This window comes from Microcaecilia unicolor, chromosome 11 (genome assembly GCF_901765095.1).
Source record: "Microcaecilia unicolor chromosome 11, aMicUni1.1, whole genome shotgun sequence".
In the NCBI taxonomy this organism is placed as follows: Eukaryota; Metazoa; Chordata; class Amphibia; order Gymnophiona; family Siphonopidae; genus Microcaecilia; species Microcaecilia unicolor.
In genome coordinates, this window is record NC_044041.1 from 124,345,523 (window position 1) to 124,369,861 (window position 24,339).

General features: G+C 49.1%; 2 protein-coding genes across 4 annotated transcripts in view; one reads left to right on the top strand and one right to left on the bottom strand.

The window, feature by feature from the left end:
* The window catches only part of CDCA5 (cell division cycle associated 5), a 30,127-nt gene extending 22,183 nt beyond the window's left edge, over positions 1-7,944 (bottom strand). Inside the window, exons 1-3 of the mRNA XM_030217890.1 lie at positions 7,386-7,944; positions 6,565-6,635; positions 6,020-6,079 (exon numbers count right to left, since the gene is read on the bottom strand). Of these exons, the coding sequence (XP_030073750.1) occupies positions 6,020-6,079; positions 6,565-6,635; positions 7,386-7,437 (183 nt within the window). The 5' untranslated portion in view covers positions 7,438-7,944. The remainder of the gene's footprint in view (positions 1-6,019; positions 6,080-6,564; positions 6,636-7,385) is intronic.
* Positions 7,945-8,043: 99 nt separating this feature from the next.
* The window catches only part of ZFPL1 (zinc finger protein like 1), a 71,637-nt gene continuing 55,341 nt past the window's right edge, over positions 8,044-24,339 (top strand). Inside the window, exon 1 of one of the 3 annotated variants that reach the window (XM_030217887.1) lies at positions 8,044-8,142. The gene's annotated coding sequence lies outside the window, so the exon portion shown is untranslated. The remainder of the gene's footprint in view (positions 8,143-24,339) is intronic. The other 2 variants (XM_030217888.1, XM_030217889.1) reach the window with 2 other exon arrangements.

The window sequence follows — 24,339 nt, forward strand, 5'->3', positions numbered from 1 at the left end:
CCTCATTCTACCACAATATCACTTTGTATTGATTCATACCATGTATTTGTTCAGACCGGAATCGGCTAACGCCGTTAACAGTAATATGTAAACCACATTGGGAAAATGTGGGATACAAATGTAACAAACAAATTGTTTATATATATATATATATATAGATAGATATATATATATATATAAACAAACATGGCCCCATCTTCCAATATAATCAGATTTAATCCTTGCAAACGCATCAAAGTGGGAGACAGATTCTCAGAAAGTCGTCTAAGCAAAGCTGTCTCCATTCCCCAATATTGACACGGTTCATTATCAGGCAGAACCATAGTACAGATACCCATACAGCTGCAGATTATACCACTCATGCCAACATAAGCAGTCCAAAACTCTCATACTGTGGCAAAATAGAAAGTCACTAGCTAGAGGGTCTTATAACGAGGCCCACCACAGGCAGCCTCTAATCCATCAGGGAGTACAATAAAAAACCCAAACAGGGAGACAGACAGAATGTTGATAGAAGTCTTGTATCTAACGCTCACCCTGAAGGATCTTTTGTCTGTAAACCACTTGCCGATTTCTGAGTGGGTTTCCATGCTGGTATTAAATGTATACCATTTGCCATCAAACGTGACCTGTAGGTGCGTTGGATATTGCACTAAAGGGAAGTATGATTTTAAATTCCCCTTAGTGAAGGCAAGGAATGCTGGCACAGCCATGGCACTTCTTCCAGTGAATAGTCTTTCACATTCTTTTAAGAGCCCTTACAGACAAAGATATAATTCAACAAAGCTTAGCTGTGAAATTTCATAGCAATAAAATTCTTACTCGAATGACAATGATTAAAAAGAGGTCAACCCCTCTCCATCCCCGTCCGATTGATCGCTTTTAGACATGGAATCATTCACACACCAATGTACCTGGATCTAAATAGTGGTTTTCTGCTTAAAATGGGGTCACATCTGCTAGCAAAATTGAAGCAAGAATTTCCTTCAACTGCTTCAGATCTCCCACAACACTCCAACGGCATAGAATGACATCAACAGCACCACCAAAACTAACACCAGTACAGACTCCTCTACCACCACTAGTAGCAATTCCTCACCTAACGCCAACCTTTGCACTCAGCCTACCACAGGAGTGGATGCTCACCAAAAGGAATTAGAATCAGGTACTGGTCCAGATCCAGATGGGAACCGAGTGTAACATTTGGAAGGTTTCTCAGTGTTTGGACTAGGGAACAGGGTCACCTCAAGGGGAAGTAGACGTCACAATGCTACTACTTCCTCAAGGTTTTGGTCTATCCCCTAGTACAATGTTTCCCAAGTGAGTCCTGGAGTTCCTCCTTGCCAGTCAGGTTTTCAGGATATCTACAATGAATATGCATGAAAAAGATTTGCATATAATGGAGGCAGTGTATGCAAACCAATGTCATGCATATTCATTGTGGATATCCTGAAAACCTGACTGCCAAGTGGGTACTCCAGGACCAACTTGGGAAACACCGCCCTAGTAACTCCCGTCTAACTGAAAAGGAGAGAATTGAGAAGAAGGTGCTCAATAAATTCTTAAGAATCTTGGACCCATTCTTGAGCTCCCTGACAATGCGACTGTAGCACAATTCTGAATTCCCCTTGACTTGAATTTAGGTGATGTGATTATAGAGGTTCAGAAGGAGAGTGGTGTGTAGGAACAATGGGATTGGTATGGTTTAATGGGGCTTATGCCCTCTTAAAAATTGCTGTTGACTGTTTTGCTTGTTATGGCCAGTTCGTTTTCACTTTGTGCATTACTGTGATGATATGGCTGTATGCTTCATAATTTTAATAAAGATGATTTTTCAATAAAAAAAAAAAAGAGAGAATTGGGGGTCTGGCAAAACTCTGTATTTCATGAAGAAATATCTCTTCCCTCTTGGCCATAAAATTAAAACCTCCAAATTAGTTAACAGAAAACCAGCACTTCAGAATGCAGGGATATACGAGATGCTACCGGCCAAGAGCAACTATCTTGGATCCCTCAGTGTAGGCAACCATATGGTCAAGTCTGTCTGGCAGGTTGTAATGGTAGAGCTAACCAGGAGCTGTATCTGACCAGCAGATTGCAAACACAGCACTGGCTAGACGTCCTATCAGAAATACAAGTGCACATACAGTATAGTTTGGTCTTTACGGCAGGCTACACAGGGGCTCTAGAAGGTCAAATGTTCAGGTAACAGTTACACTAATATTAATAAACATATAACCCCCTGATATTCAGCCGGCAGAGGTCAGCATTTCCATAAATACTGACTGCTATGGGCTGATTTGTGCCTGAATAGTCAAGTGCTGGCCTCTGTCCGGATAGCAGTACAGAATATCCAGGCACATGCTAGCTCCCAGAAGTTATCTGGGTACCAGGATAGCTGTCCCGATGTGGCCCTAGTTGCCTAGATAATCATCCAGACACCAAACACTAAGTACGGCTGGTGCCCAGATAACTTTGGGGAATGCTCCTGCACTACTGAGATAGTGTCGTTGTGGTCTACCCAGATATCCAGCAGCACTATGTGGGTAAGTGCTGCTGAATGAATTCATTTAAAATATTTCTAATCGCCTACCTACCTAGGTAGAGTACACGCAAACATTCAAAATCAAAGAATTGCACATTAAAAACCTATAGCTAAAATGCATGTATATCTACTCTTAGCCAATGTGAAAGGCCAAACCAAACAAATGAGTCTTCAAATAATTCTTGAAAGACTCAGCAGTGACAATACTTTTGATGACAGGTCGTAAGAAGTTCCATTCTAGAGGTCCTGCAAAAGCAGCTCTCTTCCTGGTTTCCACCAGCTGGATCTTATGCACAGCGGGATTCTGTAGACATTGCATGCTCTCAGAGCGTAAAGCTCAGGCTGGGTGATCGATCTTAAATATCCCCAACAGATAATGCGATGCCAAACCCTTTAAATATCAAAAGCCCGATCTTGGATCTAATGCAAAAAAAATCTGGCAACCAAAAATCCAGTCAGCATGGTTCAACCAGGTAGGAGCCTCACCTACCTGGTTAACTTGCTTTCAGTAGCAGATTCAGATTTTTGTAGTCTCATGCTTAAGACATGGTCAGGGAATAGAGATGGATGTGAACAGAGTAGATGTTGCATGATCAATGGCAAATAAGACGACCACAAAAAGCATCCTGGATTAGAGAGGAATTTTATAAGTTTTTGTCTATTTGGTTAACTTTGTATGTTTTGTTTATGATTCGTCACTTGTAATTCACCTTGAATGCTCTGTTGAGAGAAAGGGCAGAATATACATTTTTTAATTTAATTAAGTAGTCACTTTTTATAGCAAGGACAGATTCCTAGCAACGTGGGCAGGGATAACTGGGTCGACTGGATGGACCAGCTAATCTTTTTTGCAACCATGTCCTGCACTACTGTAGGTTACTATGACGCTCATTTTCAAAGCACATAGACTTACAAAGTTCCACAGTGACCTATGGAACTTTGTAAACCTAAGTGCTTTGAAAATGAGCCTCTATATCTTGTGCACCTGTTCAGGGAAGGGAGTATCCCAGGACGCACATTGGTACAGTCAGCATGCTGTCATAGTTTGGGGTCTGGCAAGTTACTACTTGCTGATAAACAAAGCCCATCACTCATTTATTGAACCCAGAAAGGCAGTATTATTCTAAAATGATGCCTGCTGAATTAAGTGATCTTATTAATCATTAAAATGTCAGAATGAACCTTCTCATATCTGTTTTCTGTGCATATGTGAGTAAAAATGAATTGATTCTTTACTCTTTCAAGAAGTACAAAGAACAAGGGACACCAAATGAAGTTAAATGGCAATACTTTTAAAACAAATAGGAGGAAATATTTTTTCACTCAAAGAATAGTTAAGCTCTAGAACTTGTTGCTGGAGGATGTAGTAACAGCAGTTAGTGTATCTGGGTTTAAAAAAAAAAAAAGTTTGGACACATTCCTAGAGAAAAAAATCCATAGTCTGTTATTGAAATGGACATAGGGGAAGCCACTGCTTGCCCCAGGATTGGTAGCATGGAATGTTGCTACTAATTGGACTTCTGCCAGGTACTTATGACCTGGATTGGTCACTGTTGAAAGCAGGATACTGGGCTGGGTGGACCATTCATCTGACCCAGTATGGGCTATTCTTATGTTATTTTAATTCTTATTGTATTTACCATGTGGTATTCAAACTGTCTTGCTCCTTGCACGTGAATCAAATTATTTACACACTCTGTATTGTTGTTTGTATTACATGGACCTCAGAACTCCCCAGCCTGGCTGTTCTATTCAGAACACACTTTGCGCTCTACTTTCATAAGTGCGCACAAGCTGTTTTGTGGAGGTAGTATTATCACTAGTCCAGTTTAAACTAACTCAATTTATTCAGGCTCCCTTAGGAGAAAAACCAAAGACGTCTAACCCCTGACGGTTAATGTTTCACATGTCACAGAGCAAGATAGTTTTTGCAATCGATTCTGACTTTCACTTATTCAGGCCTTTTGCAGACAAATAGCCCACACTTATAGAATCTCACTTCTTGGTCTGTCTCAGCTCTCTCCATCCAGCCTGTCCCCAAACTTCTTTTGAAATCCTTTCATGAAAAGAAATGCATGTACTTAACTTCACAGTCAGTGAAACAGTCCCCTGCTGTTTTCTCGGGGCTGTCAACAGGCTTTAAATTTACTGCTATCCCGCTCGCTCCGTTCTAATCACTGTTGTGGCTACGTCCTGAACTGCAACTTGTATGCTCTTCACTGTTCTTCCTCCTTCAACAAGAACATCTCGTTTCGCTGTTCACACAGCTGCTTCAGGATGAAACATTTTTTCGACATCCTCCTTGCATGTAATAAATCTTTCAAAATGGCCACGGCTTTTATGCAAAACGCCCACTTCCATGAACATCCAATCAAAACTTTCCAAAATCTTTAAATGGCTAGTCTTTTCTTTTTCTTTTTGTTTTCTACTTTTTCTTAAAAAGATTTTGGAAAGTTTTGAATGGATGTTCATGGAAGCGTGCGTTTTTCATAAAAGCCGTGGCCATTTTGAAAGATTGTATATAAGCGTTCCTTCCTGTACTGGGGGGGGGGGGGGGGGGGGGGAGCCAACCTCCCTTCTTTCTATTGGTCAGATACTGATTTAAACAACCAAAAGAAGAACAAGAAGCCTTCAAGATATGGGGCATCTCAACTGTACCTTATTAATCAGATTTGACATGGTCCGTGTTTCGGCTAGGAATGCCTGCGTCAGGGGTCTAATGGTAATATCTGTATCCAAAGAAAACAATCATCCAGTGGGGGTAAACACATTTTGTCTTTTAGGTGAAAGACGCCAAAACAAAAGACGCAGGAACTAAACAAAACTTTGAAGAGCTTCCCGCAACAAGAAACCCCCACTGGACAACTGTTTTCTTTGGATACATATACCAACATTCAACTCCTGACAAAGGTGTTCCTAGACAAAACATGGACCGTGTCGGGTCTGATAAAGTACAGCTGATATGCCCCATATCTTGAAGGCTGCTTGTGCTTCTTTTGGTTGTATGCATTCGCTCTTAAGCCTTTGGATTCCCTCTCGTCTGTGTTCAGATACTGATTTAAAACACTTTTCAATACAAATTACTTCATCAGCACCCACCAGTCATTTAACTTTAAACTACTGCTTGGCAAACCCGAGTTTAAAACAAATAAAGATTTGATAGCAAAAAAGGGAGATTTTTATCACTGGAAAAAATACAGAGAGAAAATATTTATGAAATTTTGGTTAAATATTTTTGCCGATATAAGCCATCTCTTATTTATTTGGATTTGCTTACATCTTTCCAGTAGTAGCTCAAGCTGCTTTACTTTCAGGTACGGTAGGCATTTCCCTGTCCCCTGAGAGCTTACAGTCTAAGTTTTTACATGAAGCAATGGAAGGTTAAGTGACTTGCCCATGATCAAAGAAGCAGCAGCTTCCCTGATTATCAGCCTGGCGCTCTAATCACTTGTACTCCTCCACTGATAGACTCACCTGCATCTTCCGAGGGGCAATCTTTTTTATCACAGGGAGTTTGACAATGGAGGCAGGAACCTGATGGAAAGAAACAAATTGGTTCAGTACACTCAATTCAAGAAAATATATTATCCCCCAAACCTGTGTTATCTCACCATCTATGTCAGGCATTATAACTCAATCAAACTATGTTATAGCTCCATGGAATTCAGATGGTTTTCTTAAATGCATCCCAGTCTACAGTACTGCATATGCCTGGCAGCACTTTAGAAATCAGTAGCAGTGCAGCCAGAAGTTTGAATCCCTGAATTACAATTGCTGATCTGCCAAAATCCGAGTAAAAAAAAAAAAAAAATAGCAAAGCTATCAGAGAGGATGCAGCATTACACTAGCAGTCTACTAAAACTCTGAATGTCACTCCCCATAAAACTAATACACTGTAAAGCATAAGTCTTATGAACTAAGGGTAGGAAATTTATACATGTATTAAAGCCAAGTTTCAAATGTTACAGCCATCATTAATGATGTCTGCCCACCAGATGCTGTTGACAGGATATACTCACCGGGCTATCCAGCATCCTGTTCTCTGCCACTGACCTCCTTTCAGATCTCCGGTTGGGAGGAGAAATACCATCTAAAACACAGACAGACAAAGAAAATTATGAGACCTTACTACTTAGCTCAATAAGCAATTTTTTTTTTTTTTACAAGAAAGGGCATAAAAAGGAGCCTGAACATTGGTCTTGCAGGAGCAGAGGCGTAACCTGTTTGGAGAGGTGATGATGACTATCACTGTTACAGATTTTGGGCACACTTTGTATGACCAGGTGGACTCTAGAGGACTGCTCATGCCTCAATACATGTCAAAAAGTGCTGCCAGCTTCTATCATTTTAGCAACTAGAAGCAATGAAACAAGAGGAGGTCTCCAGTCCCAAATCACAGTTCTATCACTATTCCAACCCTGCACGCCCCACACCTATATTAAGTCTGGCAATAAAACCTTGAGTGAATTCCTTCAAAAAGGCGGTAAATAAATCCTAATAAATAACTAAAGCTAAAAAAAAAGAACAAAACAAAAACACAGCCTTTCCTAAACCTTCCTTAGAAGTATAACTGCGCAGTTTTTACCCAAGCTTTTCAAAACTGCCCTCAGCAGCCATATACTTCGAATTTATCAGGGGGTGCAAAAGCAAAGACAATTCAAGATTTACCTCAATGCATGCAAGGACATGGAGATTTTGTTTCTTTTTGCATGCATTGGGGAGTGGGAGGAAGGGGGGCGAGCAGAAACGCCTCTGGCCTAAAGTATGGAATCTAGCTCTCTAGGATAAGGACCAATCGTCCCAAAATCGAAAAGGGGGGCGGGGGTCCTCTCTCTCTTACCCTTGGCGGCCTGGCCACCCCCGGAGCGGGAGCGCTGGCTGCGTCTGGACATGCTACCTCCTCTGTCCCCAGCCACAAGGCGGGAAAACGATCTCAGAAGCTCGTTCGCGGCTATTAGTCCTGCGAAGGGTGTTATCCCAGACTGTGATCCACCGGAAGTTACCGCTCTAAAAGGGCCAATGCACGAAGCGTACACGACACTACATAGCCATACGACCAGGTCCCGGGACGAGGCCGGATCAAGGTAGGAAGGAAACAAACTTGACAGTGATTTCGAATCGAGCGCCAATGCAAAAACTCCGCCCCTTCGAATCGGATATTACGTCAAGAGGAAGCAACGTCCGGAACCTCCATTTTGGGTGAGGGAAAAAAAGAAAATAAATAAAAAAAAATCAGCTAGCTGTCTTTTTCACCATTAAAACAACTTTAAACTTATTTATATCGTTTACAATTCTGCAAATATGCACCTACCACTCATTTCATGCATTTAATAAAAAAATGTAATTTAATTGTATATTTAAACTTTCCCCCGGCTACCTAACGCACGCCCTATTCCCAATCGCCGGAGGACAGGCGCGTATGCCTCACGTCACGTGGCGTGGGGATTGACGGCATTGCCGATGTCAGCACGGTGGTGGCGGTGCGTGCGCCATGGTCCCGGAAGAGGTATCGTGGCAGTGGAAGGAGGTGGCAGTGAGTGAGCAGTGTCGTTTTCATGGTTGTGGGATGCCGGGCCTAGCTACCGCTGGACTTGGGGGTGAGTCTGAGGGGCGAGCGGGTGGAGCACAATCTAACGTTGTTAAAAATAATAAAAAGGATGGATAAGAAAACTAGTTTGAAGGCCTAGCCCTCCCAGTGCATGCTGGGACTTGTAGTTCACCTAAGAATAACACTAACTACAATTCCCAGTATGCAGTAAGAGAGGGGAAGGGGTAAAACCAGTGCTGGCATTGCTTCCTTTCTCTGGACAGTTATCTTGGTAATCTGTTAGAATTATTTGAAAAGATGATGAGGGCGAGCTGCTCAATATAGCTTATGGGAGTTTTTTTTTCAGAATTTGTTTTTTATAAAGTCGTCATAAGAATCTTGAAGTTAAGGAGTTATGATTTAGGAGGCAGTCTCCTGTTGTCGACTGGCAACTGATGTAAGGCAGTGGTTCTCAATCTATTTTTCAGTCAAGAAACACCTGATGGATTATACTTTGTGTGAGACACAGTCATGACTCTCACATACCTTTGGTATTGACACAGTATGGCAGTTCATAAATATAAACCTGCATCCACAAAATCCCTATATCCCCCCCCCCCCCCCAACAACCTCCACAGTTCAGAACTAGCTTGTTTCTCGTGGAACTTACCATACCCCCCCCCCCCCCCAAAAAAAAAAAAAAAACCCTGACTCTCGCTCTTGTCATCTGACTAATAGCAACATAAATCTCTCCACTACCAAGCACACTGTGAAATAATACAAAACCTGAACAAATTCTAATTCAACATACATATAACAAACTTACACTACAACAGTAGGGCTAATTCCAATGATTAAAACAGCATAAACCCTACCAAAGAATAGTACAAATATTACATAAGGCTCTAGAACACCAATACATTTACTGCTGGTAATACAGGACAAATGGGGTTGCTATAATAGAGTTCTACACAGAAACTACATGCAAACAGAATACCACCTCAGTCGCATGCATACAAACCTTTAGCAAATACAGAACAAGGGATCACAAATTAGAAATATGGAGACAAAAATTGAGCAGGGAACCCCAAGAAGTCAAACTAAGCACATACCACAACATAGGAGAAATTTAAACAGAAATGCCTTTCCCCTTGTGCAGAATAAAATACAAAGACATCTGTGATGTCCTTTTCCCAAAGCTACTGTAGTCCACTTAATAAATACATAATAAAATACTTTCTTCTGTGTTTGTTGTCTGGGCATTTTATTTTTGCAAGCAGTTTCTCTCCTGCTTCCTGTCTCTCCATCAGGAGCTATACATTTATCCTTTCTACTACTACTTAACACTTCTCCACTTCCCTTCTTTCATTCCCCCATTACATCTGTTTCTGATATTTTTCTCTTTCTTTCTTTCTTTCTTTTCTGATTGCCCACACAAAGTTCGTTCTCTCACATCTATATTTCACTTACCTATCAACTTCCATCTCTTCTTCTCACCCGCTGTCTCTCCTGTTTCTCCTAACGTACTCCATCCTTGGTCTTCTATTCCATTCTCTTTCACCCACTCCCCATTACTACACTTCTACCCTCTGTACTCGCCATCTTCCTATCACTTTTGACCTTGGCAGTCCCAATGGCCTTTCCCACATGGTTCCATGCCCGGCATTGCTGTCTCTCTCTCCCTACATCCTTGTAGCCCAGCATCTCTTCACTTTCCCCCACACTTTTACCCCAACATCACCCTGTCTCCTCTCTCTCTCCTTCATCCCTATGATCCAGCAGCTCCCTGTTCCCTCTCTCACTCCTCTACTCCTATGGCCCAGCATTTTTCTGTCTCCCCTCCTATGTGCCTCTGTGGTCCAGCATTTCCTCCTCTATGGTCCAGAAACTGCCTGCCTTCTCTTTCCTTTTACCCCTAGGCTGCAACAGCTCTCTTCCTTTTCTCTTCCCCTCCAGTCCTAGGATGCAGCAGCTCCCTGTCCCCTCTCCCTTCACCCTTGTGGTCCAGAAGCTTCCTGTCCCTTCTCCCTTCACGTCCACCCTTGTGGTCCAGCAGTTCTCCATCCCCATCACCCTTGTGGTCCATTGTCTCTCTCCCCTCACCCAAAGAGCAGCTTCAGCATTCAGTGGCTCTTGAGGGGAGAGTGGCAGCAGGAGATCCAGCCCAGCTGCAGGAGTCTTACCTACACTAACCCTAATGCCACTCTGCTTGGGTTGTGCGGGTAGCAAACTATATTTAGCAGGCTGTTACTTCCGGTGGCTCTGTGCACTGAAAGTGAAAGCCTACTAAGCACAGTTTGCTGCTGATAACCCTGGAAAGGAGCGCGGCATCAGGGTAGCTGTGTTTCCTGTGGCCGGGCTGTGTTTCCTATGGTCACTCTCCTCTTTGAGCCCCTGTTGTTTGTGCCAGCCTCATGACACACCTGCTGGGTGCTTATGACACACTGGTTGAGAACTGGTTGTGTAAGCATAGGAAAGGATAAGGGTAATTGTTTCCAACAAGAGAGGTGAGTAGTGGAGTGCCCCAGATGCCTTGCACTGATACCAGAGTTTTAACTGATTTATTAACGATCTTAAAAAAAAACAAACCAAAAAAACAGATTATCAAATTAGTAGATGATACAAATGTATTTAAAACACAAGCAGGAAAATTTTGCCACAGTGAGGAGACAAACATTTAAACAGATGAAATGTATATGCATAAGTGCAAAGTAATGCACGGAGGTGTAATTTAAAAGCACTTAGACTTACAAAGTTACAAAGAGGCGTATTTTCAAAGCACTTAAATTTACAAAGTTGCATAATAACTTTGTAAGACTAAGGCCCAGATGCATCAACCAAACGTAAAAAAATCAAAATCGTAAAAGTACTTAGCGAATTTTAAAAAACGAAGAATGCATTAAAAAAACAGCTCAGAAATGTTCGGTGCGGTATTGAAAAGTACAAGGTATCATACGTCCGTAATCCCCGTCGGTAAAAGGCCCCGTCGGGGAGCTGTGGCGAGGCCAAAAGGCAAGGCCCGAAACTGGAAATGTCTTCCCATCACTGCAAAACACAGAAACCTCTGGTGCGGGGGCCAAATTGGTATGTGCAAGTAAGCTTCTTTCAGGTCCAGAAACGTGAGAAACTCTCCTAGCTATACCACCGCAATGACGGAGCGCAGGGTTTCCATGTGAAAATGCCGCACTCTCAGAGACTTGTTGACTTCTTTTAAGTCTAGGATTGGCCGAAAAGACTCTCCTTTTCACGGCACTACAAAGTAAATGGAGTAATGGCCAGAGCCGAGTTTGGCAGGAGGCACCGGGCACACCGCCCCTAGGTGAATCAAGCCTTGTAAGGTCTCCTCTACTGCCGCCCATTTGGTGGCAGAACCGCATCGGGACTCCACAAACACATCTCTTATCGGGGCATTGAATTCTATTCTGTAGCCATCTCTGATCAGGTCCAAGACCCACTGATCTGAGGAAATCTTGGCCTACTCCTCAAGAAAGAGGGAAAGTCGTCCTTCTATAACAGGGAGCAAGGAGAGGGCCGGCGCACCATCATTGAGAGGATCGCCCTTGAACTCCAGGCCTTGAGCCAGCTGCTGCGGAACGCTTGTGCGAGCAAAAGGAGTTCCTCTGCTGAAAACGCCCATTTTCAGAAGTGAACCCAGCAGAATGCCCCGGGCGATACCTTCAAGCTTCTCTGAAGCGAGGTTTGTAAGAGGAGGGAACCGCCTGACCCTTGGAGGAAGGCCGCGGCCTGTCCTTGGGTAAGCGCTGGGGTTTAGCATCCCTCAAGCCTTTAACAATGTTCTCCAACTCCTCACCAAATAGGAGAAGGCCTCGAAAGGGCAACTTCACCAACCTTTGCTTAGAGGCCATGTCAGCCGCCCAATGTCGTAGCCACAACAGGCGGCGAGCCGCCACCGCCACAGCCATCTGTTTAGCCGAAGCTCTGACCAGATCATAAAGGGCATCAGCCAAGAAAGACAAGGCCGACTCCATCCACGGTGCCACCTCCGCCAGGGGCTCTGCTCCATCTCCGGGCTGTTCCACTGCCTGTTGTAACCAAGCAAGGCAGGCTGAGACAGCGTAACAGCTGCATGCAGACACCCGTAAGGATAGGCCTGAAATCTCAAAGGACCGCTTTATAGCTGATTCAAGGTGTCTGTCCTGCATGTCCTTCAGGGCAACTCCTCCTTCAACTTGGAGGGTAGTTCTCTTTGTCACGGCTGTGACTAGGGCATCCACTTTAGGCCAAAGTTGATGGGGGCGTGTTGGAGGCGTGGTGAAGGCAGGACTGGGGCGTGGTTATCGGCCAAACAGAGATGGGCGCGCTCGGCCGATAATGGAAAAAATAAAGGCTTTTTTAGCGAGAATTTAGGTCACTATTTTTGGACCCTTTTTTTATCACGAGCAGGTCCCCAAAAAATGCCCTAAATGACCAGATGACCACCGGAGGGAATCGGGGATGATCTCCCCTCAGTGGTCACTAACCCCCTCCCACCAAAAAAAAAAGAACTTTAAAAACTTTTTTTTCCAGCCTGTATGTCAGCCTCAAATGTCATCCCCAGCTCCATTACAGCAGTATGCAGGTCCCTGGAGCAGTTTTTAGTGGGTGCAGTGGACTTCAGGCAGGTGGACCCAGGCCCATCCCCCCCTACCTGTTACACTTGTGGTGGTAAATGGGAGCCCTCTAAACCCCCCCCCCCCAAACCCACTGTACCCACATGTAGGTGCCTCCCTTCACCATTAAGTGCTATAGTAATGGTGTTGAGCTGTGGGGAGTGGGTTTTGGGGGGGATTTGGGGGGCTCAGCACCCAAGGGAAGGGAGCTATGCACCTGGGAGGTAATTTCATGTTTTTTTCTATTTTTTAAAAGTGCCCCCTAGGATGCCCGGTTGGTGTCCTGGTATGTGAGGGGGACCAGTGCACTACGAATCCTGGCCCCTCCCACGACCCAAAGCCTTGGATTTGGTCGTTTTTGAGCTGGGCTGCTTCGGTTTCGATTATCGCTGAAAAAAGAAAACGCCCAGCTCAAAAAAACGCCCACATCCAATGCATTTGCCTGGCACAAACCGTATTTTCGAAACTAAAGATAGACGTCCATCTTTTTCGAAAATACGGTTCAGCCCGCCCCTTCACGGACCCATTCTCGGAGTTGTACGTCCTTACACATGGGCGTTTGCGTTCGATTATTTATTTATTTATTGCATTTGTACCCCACATTATCCCACCTTTTTGCAGGCTCATTCCATATCATCAAGCTGATCAATCCATAGACTGGTGGGTTGTGTCCATCTACCAGCAGGTGGAGATAGAGAGCAAACTTTTGCCTCCCTATATGTGGTCATGTGCTGCCGGAAACTCCTCAGTATGTTCTCTATCTCAGCAGGTGGTGGTCACACATAGCAGCAGCTCTGGCTAGGCCTCCAAGCCTAATCCTTAGGTTTTGTTGAGGCCTGGGGTTGAGGGCTCTTTTGAGCAAGTGCAAACCTGGTGGTGCCAGGTCCCTCCTTTTCTCCCCCCTCCCGCTGGCTCCGTTTAAAAAAAAAAAAAAAAAATATATATATATATTTTTAAACGTCTTTAAAGGCGTTTAATTCGACGTTTCTTTAAACGTTCATTGCAGCTACTCACTGGGACACCAGTTCGTTACAGCTCGGAGCGGCAAGCAGGTAATTTTACCTTCCATATCATCAAGCTGATCAATCCATAGACTGGTGGGTTGTGTCCATCTACCAGCAGGTGGAGATAGAGAGCAAACTTTTGCCTCCCTATATGTGGTCATGTGCTGCCGGAAACTCCCCAGTATGTTCTCTATCTCAGCAGGTGGTGGTCACACACAGCAGCAGCTCTGGCTAGGCCTCCAAGCCTAATCCTTAGGTTTTGTTGAGGCCTGGGGTTGAGGGCTCTTTTGAGCAAGTGCAAACCTGGTGGTGCCAGGTCCCTCCTTTTCTCCCCCCTCCCGCTGGCTCCGTTAAAAAAAAAAAAAAAAAAAATTTTAAACGTCCTTAAAGGCGTTTATTTCGACGTTTATTTAAACGTTCATTGCAGCTACTCACTGGGACACCAGTTCGTTACAGCTCGGAGCGGCAAGCAGGTAATTTTACCTTTTTATAGCGGGCAGGGGGTTCCCCGATTCTTCTCCTCGTGGCATATGGCGTCGGAGGGCGAGGGCGCAAAGGGTCGCTCCCCGGATCGCTGGAGCGCTTCTAAAGGGGATGCGGGGGTTTTACAGCCTGATTCGCCCTTGATGGGTGACAGCTTAGTGACCGATGAATGTCCCGGTCCTTCCTCCGGCGTGGCGGTTTTTCCTGCCATAAACGCCCATCCCCCGCTCCTCGCCTCCGCCATCTTGGCCGGCCACGCGGCTCGGACGGCTTCTTCGTGGGCCGCCCTTGAGGTTGGAGACAATGCCATGAACGCCCTTAATTTGGGCGACGGCACAAAAGCGGCTAAAGTTAAGCGCCGTTTTTTCCCGCGCGGCTCCTTCGCGGAGTGTCGCGCCGGACGCCATTTTGGATGCGCAGCATGTCTCTCCCCCGCTCGTGTGAGCGCCGGTTGAGGGTGCGTCTAGGGCTGTTGCTCAGGCTGCGGAAGTGCACAGTCTGGGGGGTTTCTCCCCCGAGTTTGTTTTGCTGCTGCATCAGGCTTTCCTCATGCAAAACGCTGCCCCTGCTCCCTCGTCTGGTAAAGAGGTTGAGGTTCCCAGAGGTAACGCCCTCGGGTTGATTCCCAGGCCTTGGAGGACTTTGTCTCCTCCGATGTAGATGAGGGCAGCGTGTCTGAGGTCTCCCAACGGTCCTTGCGGATTCCTTGGAGGAGATAGATCCCCGCTCGGATGGAGCGGATGACCCCTCTGCAGCGCGGCTTTTTAGCCCAGAGGATTTGCCCAACCTGTTGTTACAGGCCATGGACACTTTGAAGATTTCCTCTCCGGAGGACGTCTCTCCCTCAGCCCCTGTTGGCTCTGCCATTATGCTGGGGACGAAGCGCCCGCCTAGAACCTTCCACGTGCATGATGCCATGCACACCTTAATTTCGGCTCAATGGGATGTCCCGGAAGCGAGCCTTAAAGTGGCTAGGGCTATGTCCCGCCTCTATCCTTTGGCTGTGAGTGAACGTGAGGCCTATCTGTGGCCTACCGTGGATTCTTTAATCACTGCGGTGACTAAGAAAACGGCTTTGCCGGTGGAAGGTGGCACGGCTCTAAAGGACGCCCAAGACAGAAGATTGGAGGCGGCCTTAAGGTCGTCCTTTGAGGCAGCTGCTTTAAGTTTGCAGGCCTCTGTTTGCGGCTCCTATGTGGCCAGGGCGTGCCTGACTATGGTGCAGCGGGCTTCCCCCTCGGATCATTCCTTGAGGGCTGATTGGCCGGCCCTGGAATCGGGCTTAGCCTATTTGGCAGACTTGCTGTATGATGTCTTGAGAGCCTCAGCTAAAGGCATGGCTCAGACAGTCTCTGCGTGGCGGTGGCTTTGGCTGAGACATTGGTCTGCTGACCACGCCTCTAAATCCCGCCTGGCTAGATTGCCTTTTAAAGGCAAGCGGCTCTTTGGGGTCGAGCTGGACAAAATCGTGACCGATCTCGGCACGTCCAAGGGCAAGAAATTACCAGAGGTCAGGGCTCGGGCTAGTACTCGTCCCAGTACCTCCAGAGGACGGTTGCAGGAAGCCCGTCGGTACCGCCCGGGCAAGTCGGGTTCCTCTGCCCCCTCTTCCTTCAAGAGGAATTTCTCCCCCAAGCAGCATTCCTTTCGCAGAGACCGCCGTCCCGGAGGGGCTCCCTCCGGTCCTCCCCCAGGGTCTTGTACCCAATGACGGGGCCTTGGTCCACGCCCCAGTGCAGATTGGAGGACGGCTGTCCTCGTTTCGGGGCGAGTGGACCACAATAACTTCAGACGCGTGGGTGCTGGAAGTCATCAGAGACGGCTACAAGCTAGAGTTCTGCCGACCCTTAAGAGACGGGTTCGTACTCTCTCCCTGCAAGTCTCCGGTCAAGCTGTGGCAGTGCAGCAGACCTTGGACAATCTGATCCGCCTGGGCGCGGTCGTTCCGGTGCCAGAAAGTCAGCTTGGCAAGGGACGTTACTCCATTTACTTTGTGGTACCAAAGAAAGGAGGTTCTGTCCGGCCTATCCTCGACCTCAAAGGGGTCAATCGGGCCTGGAAAGTGCGGCACTTTCGCATGGAGACTCTCCGCTCTGTTATAGCGGCAGTGAAGGCAGGAGAGTTCTTGGCCTCCTTGGACATCAAGGAAGCGTATCTGCATATTCCCATCTGGCCTCCTCATCAACGCTTTCTGCGTTTTGCAGTCCTGGGACGACACTTCCAGTTCAGAGCCCTCCCATTCGGGTTGGCTACTGCTCCGCGGACCTTTTCCAAAGTAATGGTGGTCATTGCGGCCTTCCTACGAAAGGAAGGGGTACAAGTCCATCCTTATCTGGACGACTGGTTGATCCGAGCCCCCTCTTATGCAGAGTGCGGCAAAGCTGTGGACCGGGTAGTTGCTCTTTTGAGCTCCCTGGGATGGATCATCAACTGGGAGAAGAGCCAGCTGCGCCCGACTCAGTCCCTGGTGTACCTGGGAGTTCGATTCGACACCCAAGTGGGCAGAGTGTTCCTGCCAGACAATCGGATTGTCAAACTTCAGGCTCAAGTGGCCCAATTCCTAGTAGCCTCTCCTCCTCGGGCTTGGGACTATGTGCAGCTGTTGGGCTCTGTGACGGCCACGATGGAAGTAGTGCCCTGGGCCAGGGCTCATATGAGACCACTTCAGCAATCTTTGCTGCGGCGCTGGACTCCGATGTCGGATTATGCCGTGCGCCTTCCCTTGGACCCAGCAGTGCGCAAGGCGCTGAGCTGGTGGATGCAGACAGACAAATTGTCTGCGGGAATGCCTCTGGTGACCCCAGAGTGGATTGTCGTCACGACGGATGCCTCTTTGTCGGGCTGGGGAGCCCACTGCTTGGGAAGGACAGCGCAGGGGCTCTGGTCTCCTGCAGAGGCAAAGTGGTCTATCAACCTCCTGGAACTCAGAGCCATTCGGTTGGCGCTTTTGGAGTTCATCCCGGTACTGGTGTTGAAGCCTGTACGGGTCCTGTCAGACAATGCCACGGCTGTGGCCTATGTCAACCGCCAGGGAGGTACCAAGAGCGCCCCTCTAGCCAAAGAGGCTATGAATCTTTGACAGTGGGCGGAAGCGAACCTGGAGCAGCTTTCAGCGGCCCACATTGCCGGAGCCATGAATGTCAAGGCGGTCTTTCTCAGTCGCCATACCTTGGAGCCCGGAGAGTGGCAACTATCTGCTCAGGCGTTTTTGGACATCACGAAGCGCTGGGGCTAGCCGAGCCTAGATCTGATGGCGTCATTGGCCAATTGCCAAGTGCCGCGCTTTTTCAGCAGAGGACGGGACCCTCGATCCCTGGGAGTAGATGCTCTTCTCCAGCGGTGGCCGACACAAGAGCTCCTCTATGTGTTCCCGCCCTGGCCCAGGTTGGGCAGGGTGCTAGACCGGGTGGCAAAGCCCCGGCAGGGTAATCCTGGTGGGTCCGGATTGGCCCAGACGTCCCTGGTATGCGGACTTGATCAGGCTCTCAGTCGAACGATCCTCTGCGGCTGTCAGTGGAGCAGGGCCTGTTACATCAGGGTCCCGTGGTGATGGAGGATCCCTCCCCCTTTGGTCTTACGGCCTGGCTATTGAGCGGCAGCGACTGAGGAAGAAGGGCTTCTCAGACAAGGTCATCGCCACTATGCTAAGAGCGAGGAAGCGCTCTACTTCTACTGCTTACGCCAGGGTTTGGCGTATCTTTGCAGCGTGGTGTGAAGCAGGCTCACTTTCTCCCTTCACTGCTCCAATTTCTTCAGTGTTGGCGTTCCTGCAAGAAGGTCTGGAGAAAGGCCTGTCGCTCAGTTCCCTTAAAGTCCAGGTAGCGGCTCTGGCTTGCTTCAGGGGCCGCCTGAAGGGTGCTTCCCTGGCTTCGCAGCCAGATGTGGTGCGCTTTCTCAAGGGAGTTAATCACCTGCGCCCTCCTCTGCACTCAGTGGTGCCTGCGTGGAATCTCAACCTGGTGCTAAGAGCATTGCAGAAGCCGCCTTTTGAACCCTTGTCAAGGGCATCTCTGAAAGACCTGACGTGGAAAGCAGTCTTTTTGGTGGCTATCACTTCAGCCAGAAGAGTTTCCGAGCTCCAGGCGCTCTCATGTCGAGAGCCTTTTCTGCAGTTCACTGAGGCAGGAGTGACTATTCGCACAGTGCCTTCCTTTCTGCCCAAGATTGTTTCTCGCTTCCATGTGATTCAGCAGCTCTGTCTCCCTTCCTTTCGTAGGGAGGACTACCCAGAGGAGTACTCTGCTCTTAAATATCTGGATGTGAGGCGAGTCATCATCAGATACTTGGAAGTGACCAATGATTTCCGGAAATCGGATCATCTGTTTGTCCTGTTTGCAGGTCCTTGTAAGGGTCTGCAGGCTGCTAAGCCTACAGTGGCAAGATGGGTCAAGGAAGCCATTGCAGCGGCTTATGTGGCCGCAAGGAAGGTGCCGCCTATCCAGCTGAAGGCTCACTCCACGAGAGCTCAGGCGGCCTCGATGGCAGAGGCCGGATCCGTCTCCTTGGAAGAGATATGCAAGGCGGCAACTTGGGCTTCGGCTCATACATTCTCCAAGCTTACCGTTTGGCGGTGGCTGCACGGGCGGAGGCCCGGTTTGGAGCTTCAGTGTTGAGGTCAGGGATTTCAATGTCCCGCCCTGGGTGAGTACTGCTTCGGTACATCCCACCAGTCTATGGATTGATCAGCTTGATGATATGGAAGGTAAAATTATGTATAATCATACCTGATAATTTTCTTTCCATTAATCATAGCTGATCAATCCATAGCCCCTCCCAGATATCTGTACTGTTTTTATTCTGGTTGCATTTCAGGTTCAAGTTTAGTCTTCAGTTACTTCAGAAAGACTTCGTGTTCAAGTTTTTTCACTTGGATTCTTCAAGAGTTGAGACGAGTTTGTGTTACAGTGAGCTGCTGCATTCCTCTCCCCCCCGTTTTACGGGGCTGGATTGAGACATAAATTCTGCCGGCACTCCCTCCCGCTTCGTGCGGCTGTAGGGCAGCTTTGTACCCCTCCCGCTTCGGCGGTGTTAGGGTCAGTCAGCTCCTCCCGCGGTTGCGGTTGCAGGATAAGCCAGATCCCCCCGCATCGGCGGGTGTGGTGTCCCTCCCCCGCTCCGCGGGGATGAGCTGGACGGATTCCCCTCCCCCACTTGTGTGGGGATGAGCTGGGTTAATTCCCCTCCCCCGTTTCGGCGGTGGTGAGCTGGGCAGAGTGTCCCTTCGTGGGTGTAATTCTCTAAGTGCTGAGTCCTGCGGATGGAGCTTTGATATCGACATACTGAGGAGTTTCCGGCAGCACATGACCACATATAGGGAGGCAAAAGTTTGCTCTCTATCTCCACCTGCTGGTAGATGGACACAACCCACCAGTCTATGGATTGATCAGCTATGATTAATGGAAAGAAAATTATCAGGTATGATTATACATAATTTTACCTTTTTATAGCGGGCAGGGGGTTCCCCGATTCTTCTCCTCGTGGCAATGGCGTCGGAGGGCGAGGGCGCAAAGGGTCACTCCCCGGATCGCTGGAGCGCTTCTAGAGGGGATGCGGGGGTTTTACAACCTGATTCGCCCTTGATGGGTGATAGTTTAGTGACCGATGAATGTCCCGGTCGTTCCTCCGGCGTGGCGGTTTTTTCCCGCCATAAACGCCCATCCCCCGCTCCTCGCCTCCGCCATCTTGGCCGGCCACGCGGCTCGGACGGCTTCTTCGGGGCCGCCCTTGAGGTTGGAGACATTAATGCCATGAACGCCCTTAATTTGGGCGACGGCACAAAAGCGGCTAAAGTTAAGCGCCGTTCTTCCCGCGTGGCTCCTTCACGGAGTTTCGCGCCGGACGCCATTTTGGATGCGCAGCATGTCTCTCCCCCGCTATTGCGAGCGCCAGTTGAGAGTGCGTCTAGGGCTGTTGCCCAGGCTGCGGAAGTGCACAGTCTGGGGGGTTTCTCCCCCGAGTTTGTTTTGCTGCTGCATCAGGCTTTCCTCATGCAAAACGCTGCCCCTGCTCCGTCTTCTGATAAAGAGGTTGAGGTTCCCAGAGGTAAACGCCCTCGGGTTGATTTCCAGGCCTTGGAGGACTTTTGTCTCCTCCGATGTAGATGAGGGCAGCGTGTCTGAGGTCTCCCAACGATCCTTTGCGGATTCCTTGGAGGAGATAGATCCCCGCTCGGATGGAGCGGATGACCCCTCTGCAGCGCGGCTTTTTAGCCCAGAGGATTTGCCCAACCTGTTGTTACAGGCCATGGACACTTTGAAGATTTCCTCTCCGGAGGACGTCTCTCCCTCAGCCCCTGTTGGCTCTGCCATTATGCTGGGGACGAAGCGCCCGCCTAGAACCTTCCACGTGCATGATGCCATGCACACCTTAATTGCGGCTCAATGGGATGTCCCGGAAACGAGCCTTAAAGTGGCTAGGGCTATGTCCCGCCTCTATCCTTTGGCTGTGAGTGAACGTGAGGCCTATCTGTGGCCTACCGTGGATTCTTTAATCACTGCGGTGACTAAGAAAACGGCGTTGCCGGTGGAAGGTGGCACGGCCCTAAAGGACGCCCAAGACAGAAGATTGGAGGCGGCCTTAAGGTCGTCCTTGGAGGCAGCTGCTTTAAGTTTGCAGGCCTCAGTTTGCGGCTCCTATGTGGCCAGGGCGTGCCGGACTATGGTGCAGCGGGCTTCCCCCTCGGATCATTCCTTGAGGGCTGATTGGCCGGCCCTGGAATCGGGCTTAGCCTATTTGGCAGACTTGCTGTATGATGTCTGGAGAGCCTCAGCTAAAGGCATGGCTCAGACAGTCTCTGTGCGGCGGTGGCTTTGGCTGAAACATTGGTCTGCTGACCACGCCTCTAAATCCCGCCTGGCTAGATTGCCTTTTAAAGGCAAGCTGCTCTTTGGGGTCGAGCTGGACAAGACCGTGACCGATCTCGGCACGTCTAAGGGCAAGAAATTACCAGAGGTCAGGGCTCGGGTTAGTACTCGTCCCGATACCTCCATACCGCCCGGGCAAGTCGGGTTCCTCTGCCCCCTCTTCCTTCAAGAGGAATTTCTCCCCCAAGCAGCATTCCATTCGCAGAGACCGCCGTCCCGGAGGTGCTCCCTCCGGTCCTCCCCCAGGGTCTCGTACCCAATGACGGGGCCTTGGTCCACGCCCCAGTGCAGATTGGAGGACGGCTGTCCTCGTTTCTGGGCGAGTGGACCACTATAACTTCAGACGCGTGGGTGCTGGAAGTCATCAGAGACGGCTACAAGCTAGAGGTCTGCCAACCCTTAAGAGACGGGTTTGTACTCTCTCCCTGCAAGTCTCCGGTCAAGCTGTGGTAGTGCAGCAGACCTTGGACAACCTGATCCGCCTGGGTGCGGTCGTTCCGGTGCCAAAAAATCAGATTGGCAAGGGACGTTACTCCATTTACTTTGTGGTTCCAAAGAAAGGAGGTTCTGTCCGGCCTATCCTCGACCTCAAAGGGGTTAATCGGGCCTGGAAAGTGAGGCACTTTCGCATGGAGACTCTCCGCTCTGTTATAGCGGCAGTGAAGGCAGGAGAGTTCTTGGCTTCCTTGGACATCAAGGAAGCGTACCTGCATATTCCCATCTGGCCTCCTCTCCAACGCTTTCTGCGTTTTACAGTCCTGAGACGACACTTCCAGTTCAGAGCCCTCCCTTTCGGGTTGGCTACTGCTCCACGGACCTTTTCCAAAGTAATGGGGGTCATAGCGGCCTTCCTGCTAAAGGAAGGAGTACAAGTCCATCCTTATCTGGACGACTGGTTGATCCGAGCCCCCTCTTATGCAGAGTGCGGCAAAGCTATGGACCGGGTAGTTGCTCTTTTGAGCTCCCTGGGATGGATCATCAACTGGTAGAAGAGCCAGCTGCGCCCGACTCAGTCCCTGGTGTATCTGGGAGTTCAATTCGACACCCAAGTGGGCAGAGTGTTCCTGCCAGACAATCGGATTGTCAAGCTTCAGGCTCAGGTGGACTAGTTCCTAGTAGCCTCTCCTATTCGGGCTTGGGACTACGTGCAGCTGTTGGGCTCTATGACGGCCACGATGGAAGTAGTGCCCTGGGCCAGGGCTCATATGAGACCACTACAGCTATCTCTGCTGCTGCGCTGGACTCCGATGTCGGAGGATTATGCTGTGCGCCTTCCCGTGGACCCAGCAGTGCGCAAGGCGCTGAGCTGGTGGACGCAGACAGACAAGTTGTCTGCAGGATTGCCTCTGGTGACCCCGGAGTGGATTGTCGTCACGACAGACGCCTCTTTGATGGGCTGGGGAGCCCACTGCTTGGGAAGGACAGCGCAGGGGCTCTAGTCTCCTGCAGAGGCAAGTGGTCTATCAACCTCCTGGAACTCAGAGCCATTCGGTTGGTGTTATTGGAGTTCATCCCGGTACTGGTGTTGAAGCCTGTACGGGTCCTGTCGGACAATGCCACGGCTGTGGCCTATATCAACCGCCAGGGAGGTACCAAAGCGCCCCTCTAGCCAAGGAGGCTATGAGTCTTTGCCAGTGGGCGGAAGCGAACCTGGAACAGCTTTCAGCGGCCCACATTGCCGGAGTCATGAATGTCAAGGCGGACTTCTCAGTCGCCATACCTTGGAGCCCGGAGAGTGGCAACTATCTGCTCAGGCGTTCTTGGACATCACGAAGCGCTGGGGCCAGCCGAGCCTAGATCTGATGGCGTCATCGGCCAATGGCCAAGTGCCGCGCTTTTTCAGCAGAGGACGGGACCCTCGATCCCTGGGAGTAGATGCTCTTCTCCAACAGTGGCCGACACAAGAGCTCCTCTATGTGTTCCCGCCCTGGCCCATGTTGGGCAGGGTGCTAGACCGGGTGGCAAAGCATCCCGGCAGGGTAATCCTGGTGGGTCCGGATTGACCCAGACGTCCCTGGTATGCGGACTTGTTCAGGCTCTCAGTCGACGATCCTCTGCGGCTGTCAGTGGAGCAGGGCCTGTTACATCAGGGTCCCGTGGTGATGGAGGATCCCTCTCCCTTTGGTCTTACGGCCTGGCTATTGAGCGGCAGCGTCTGAGGAAGAAGGGCTTCTCAGACAAGGTCATCGCCACTATGCTGAGAGCGAGGAAGCGCTCTACTTCTACTGCTTACGCCAGGGTTTGGCGTATCTTTGCAGCATGGTGTGAAGCAGGCTCACTTTCTCCCTTCACTGCTCCAATTTCTTCAGTGTTGGCGTTCCTGCAAGAAGGTCTGGAGAAAGGCCTGTCGCTCAGTTCCCTTAAAGTCCAGGTAGCGGCTCTGGCTTGCTTCAGGGGCCGCCTGAAGGGTGCTTCCCTGGCTTCGCAGCCAGATGTGGTGCGCTTTCTCAAGGGAGTTAATCACCTGCGCCCTCCTCTGCACTCAGTGGTGCCTGCGTGGAATCTCAACCTGGTGCTAAGAGCATTGCAGAAGCCGCCTTTGGAACCCTTGTCGAGGGCATCTCTGAAAGACCTGACGTTGAAAGCAGTCTTTTTGGTGGCTATCACTTCAGACAGAAGAGTTTCCGAGCTCCAGGCGCTCTCATGTCGAGAGCCTTTTCTGCAGTTCACTGAGGCAGGAGTGACTATTCGCACAGTGCCTTCCTTCCTGCCCAAGATTGGTTCTTGCTTCCATGTGAATCAGCAGCTCTGTCTCCCTTCCTTTCGTAGGGAGGACTACCCAGAGGAGTACTCTGCTCTTAAATATCTGGATGTGAGACGAGTCATCATCAGATACTTGGAAGTGACCAATGATTTCCGGAAATCGGATCATCTGTTTGTCCTGTTTGCAGGTCCTCGTAAGGGTCTGCAGGCTGCTAAGCCTACAGTGGCAAGATGGGTCAAGGAAGCCATTGCAGCGGCTTATGTGGCCGCGGGGAAGGTGCCGCCTATCCAGCTGAAGGCTCACTCCACGAGAGCTCAGGCGGCCTCGATGGCAGAGGCCGGATCCGTCTCCTTGGAAGAGATATGCAAGGCGGCAACGTGGGCTTCGGCTCATACATTCTCCAAGCATTACCGTTTGACTGTGGCTGCACGGGCGGAGGCCCGGTTTGGAGCTTCAGTGTTGAGGTCAGGGATTTCAATGTCCCGCCCTGGGTGAGTACTGCTTCGGTACATCCCACCAGTCTATGGATTGATCAGCTTGATGATATGGAAGGTAAAATTATGTATAATCATACCTGATAATTTTCTTTCCATTAATCATAGC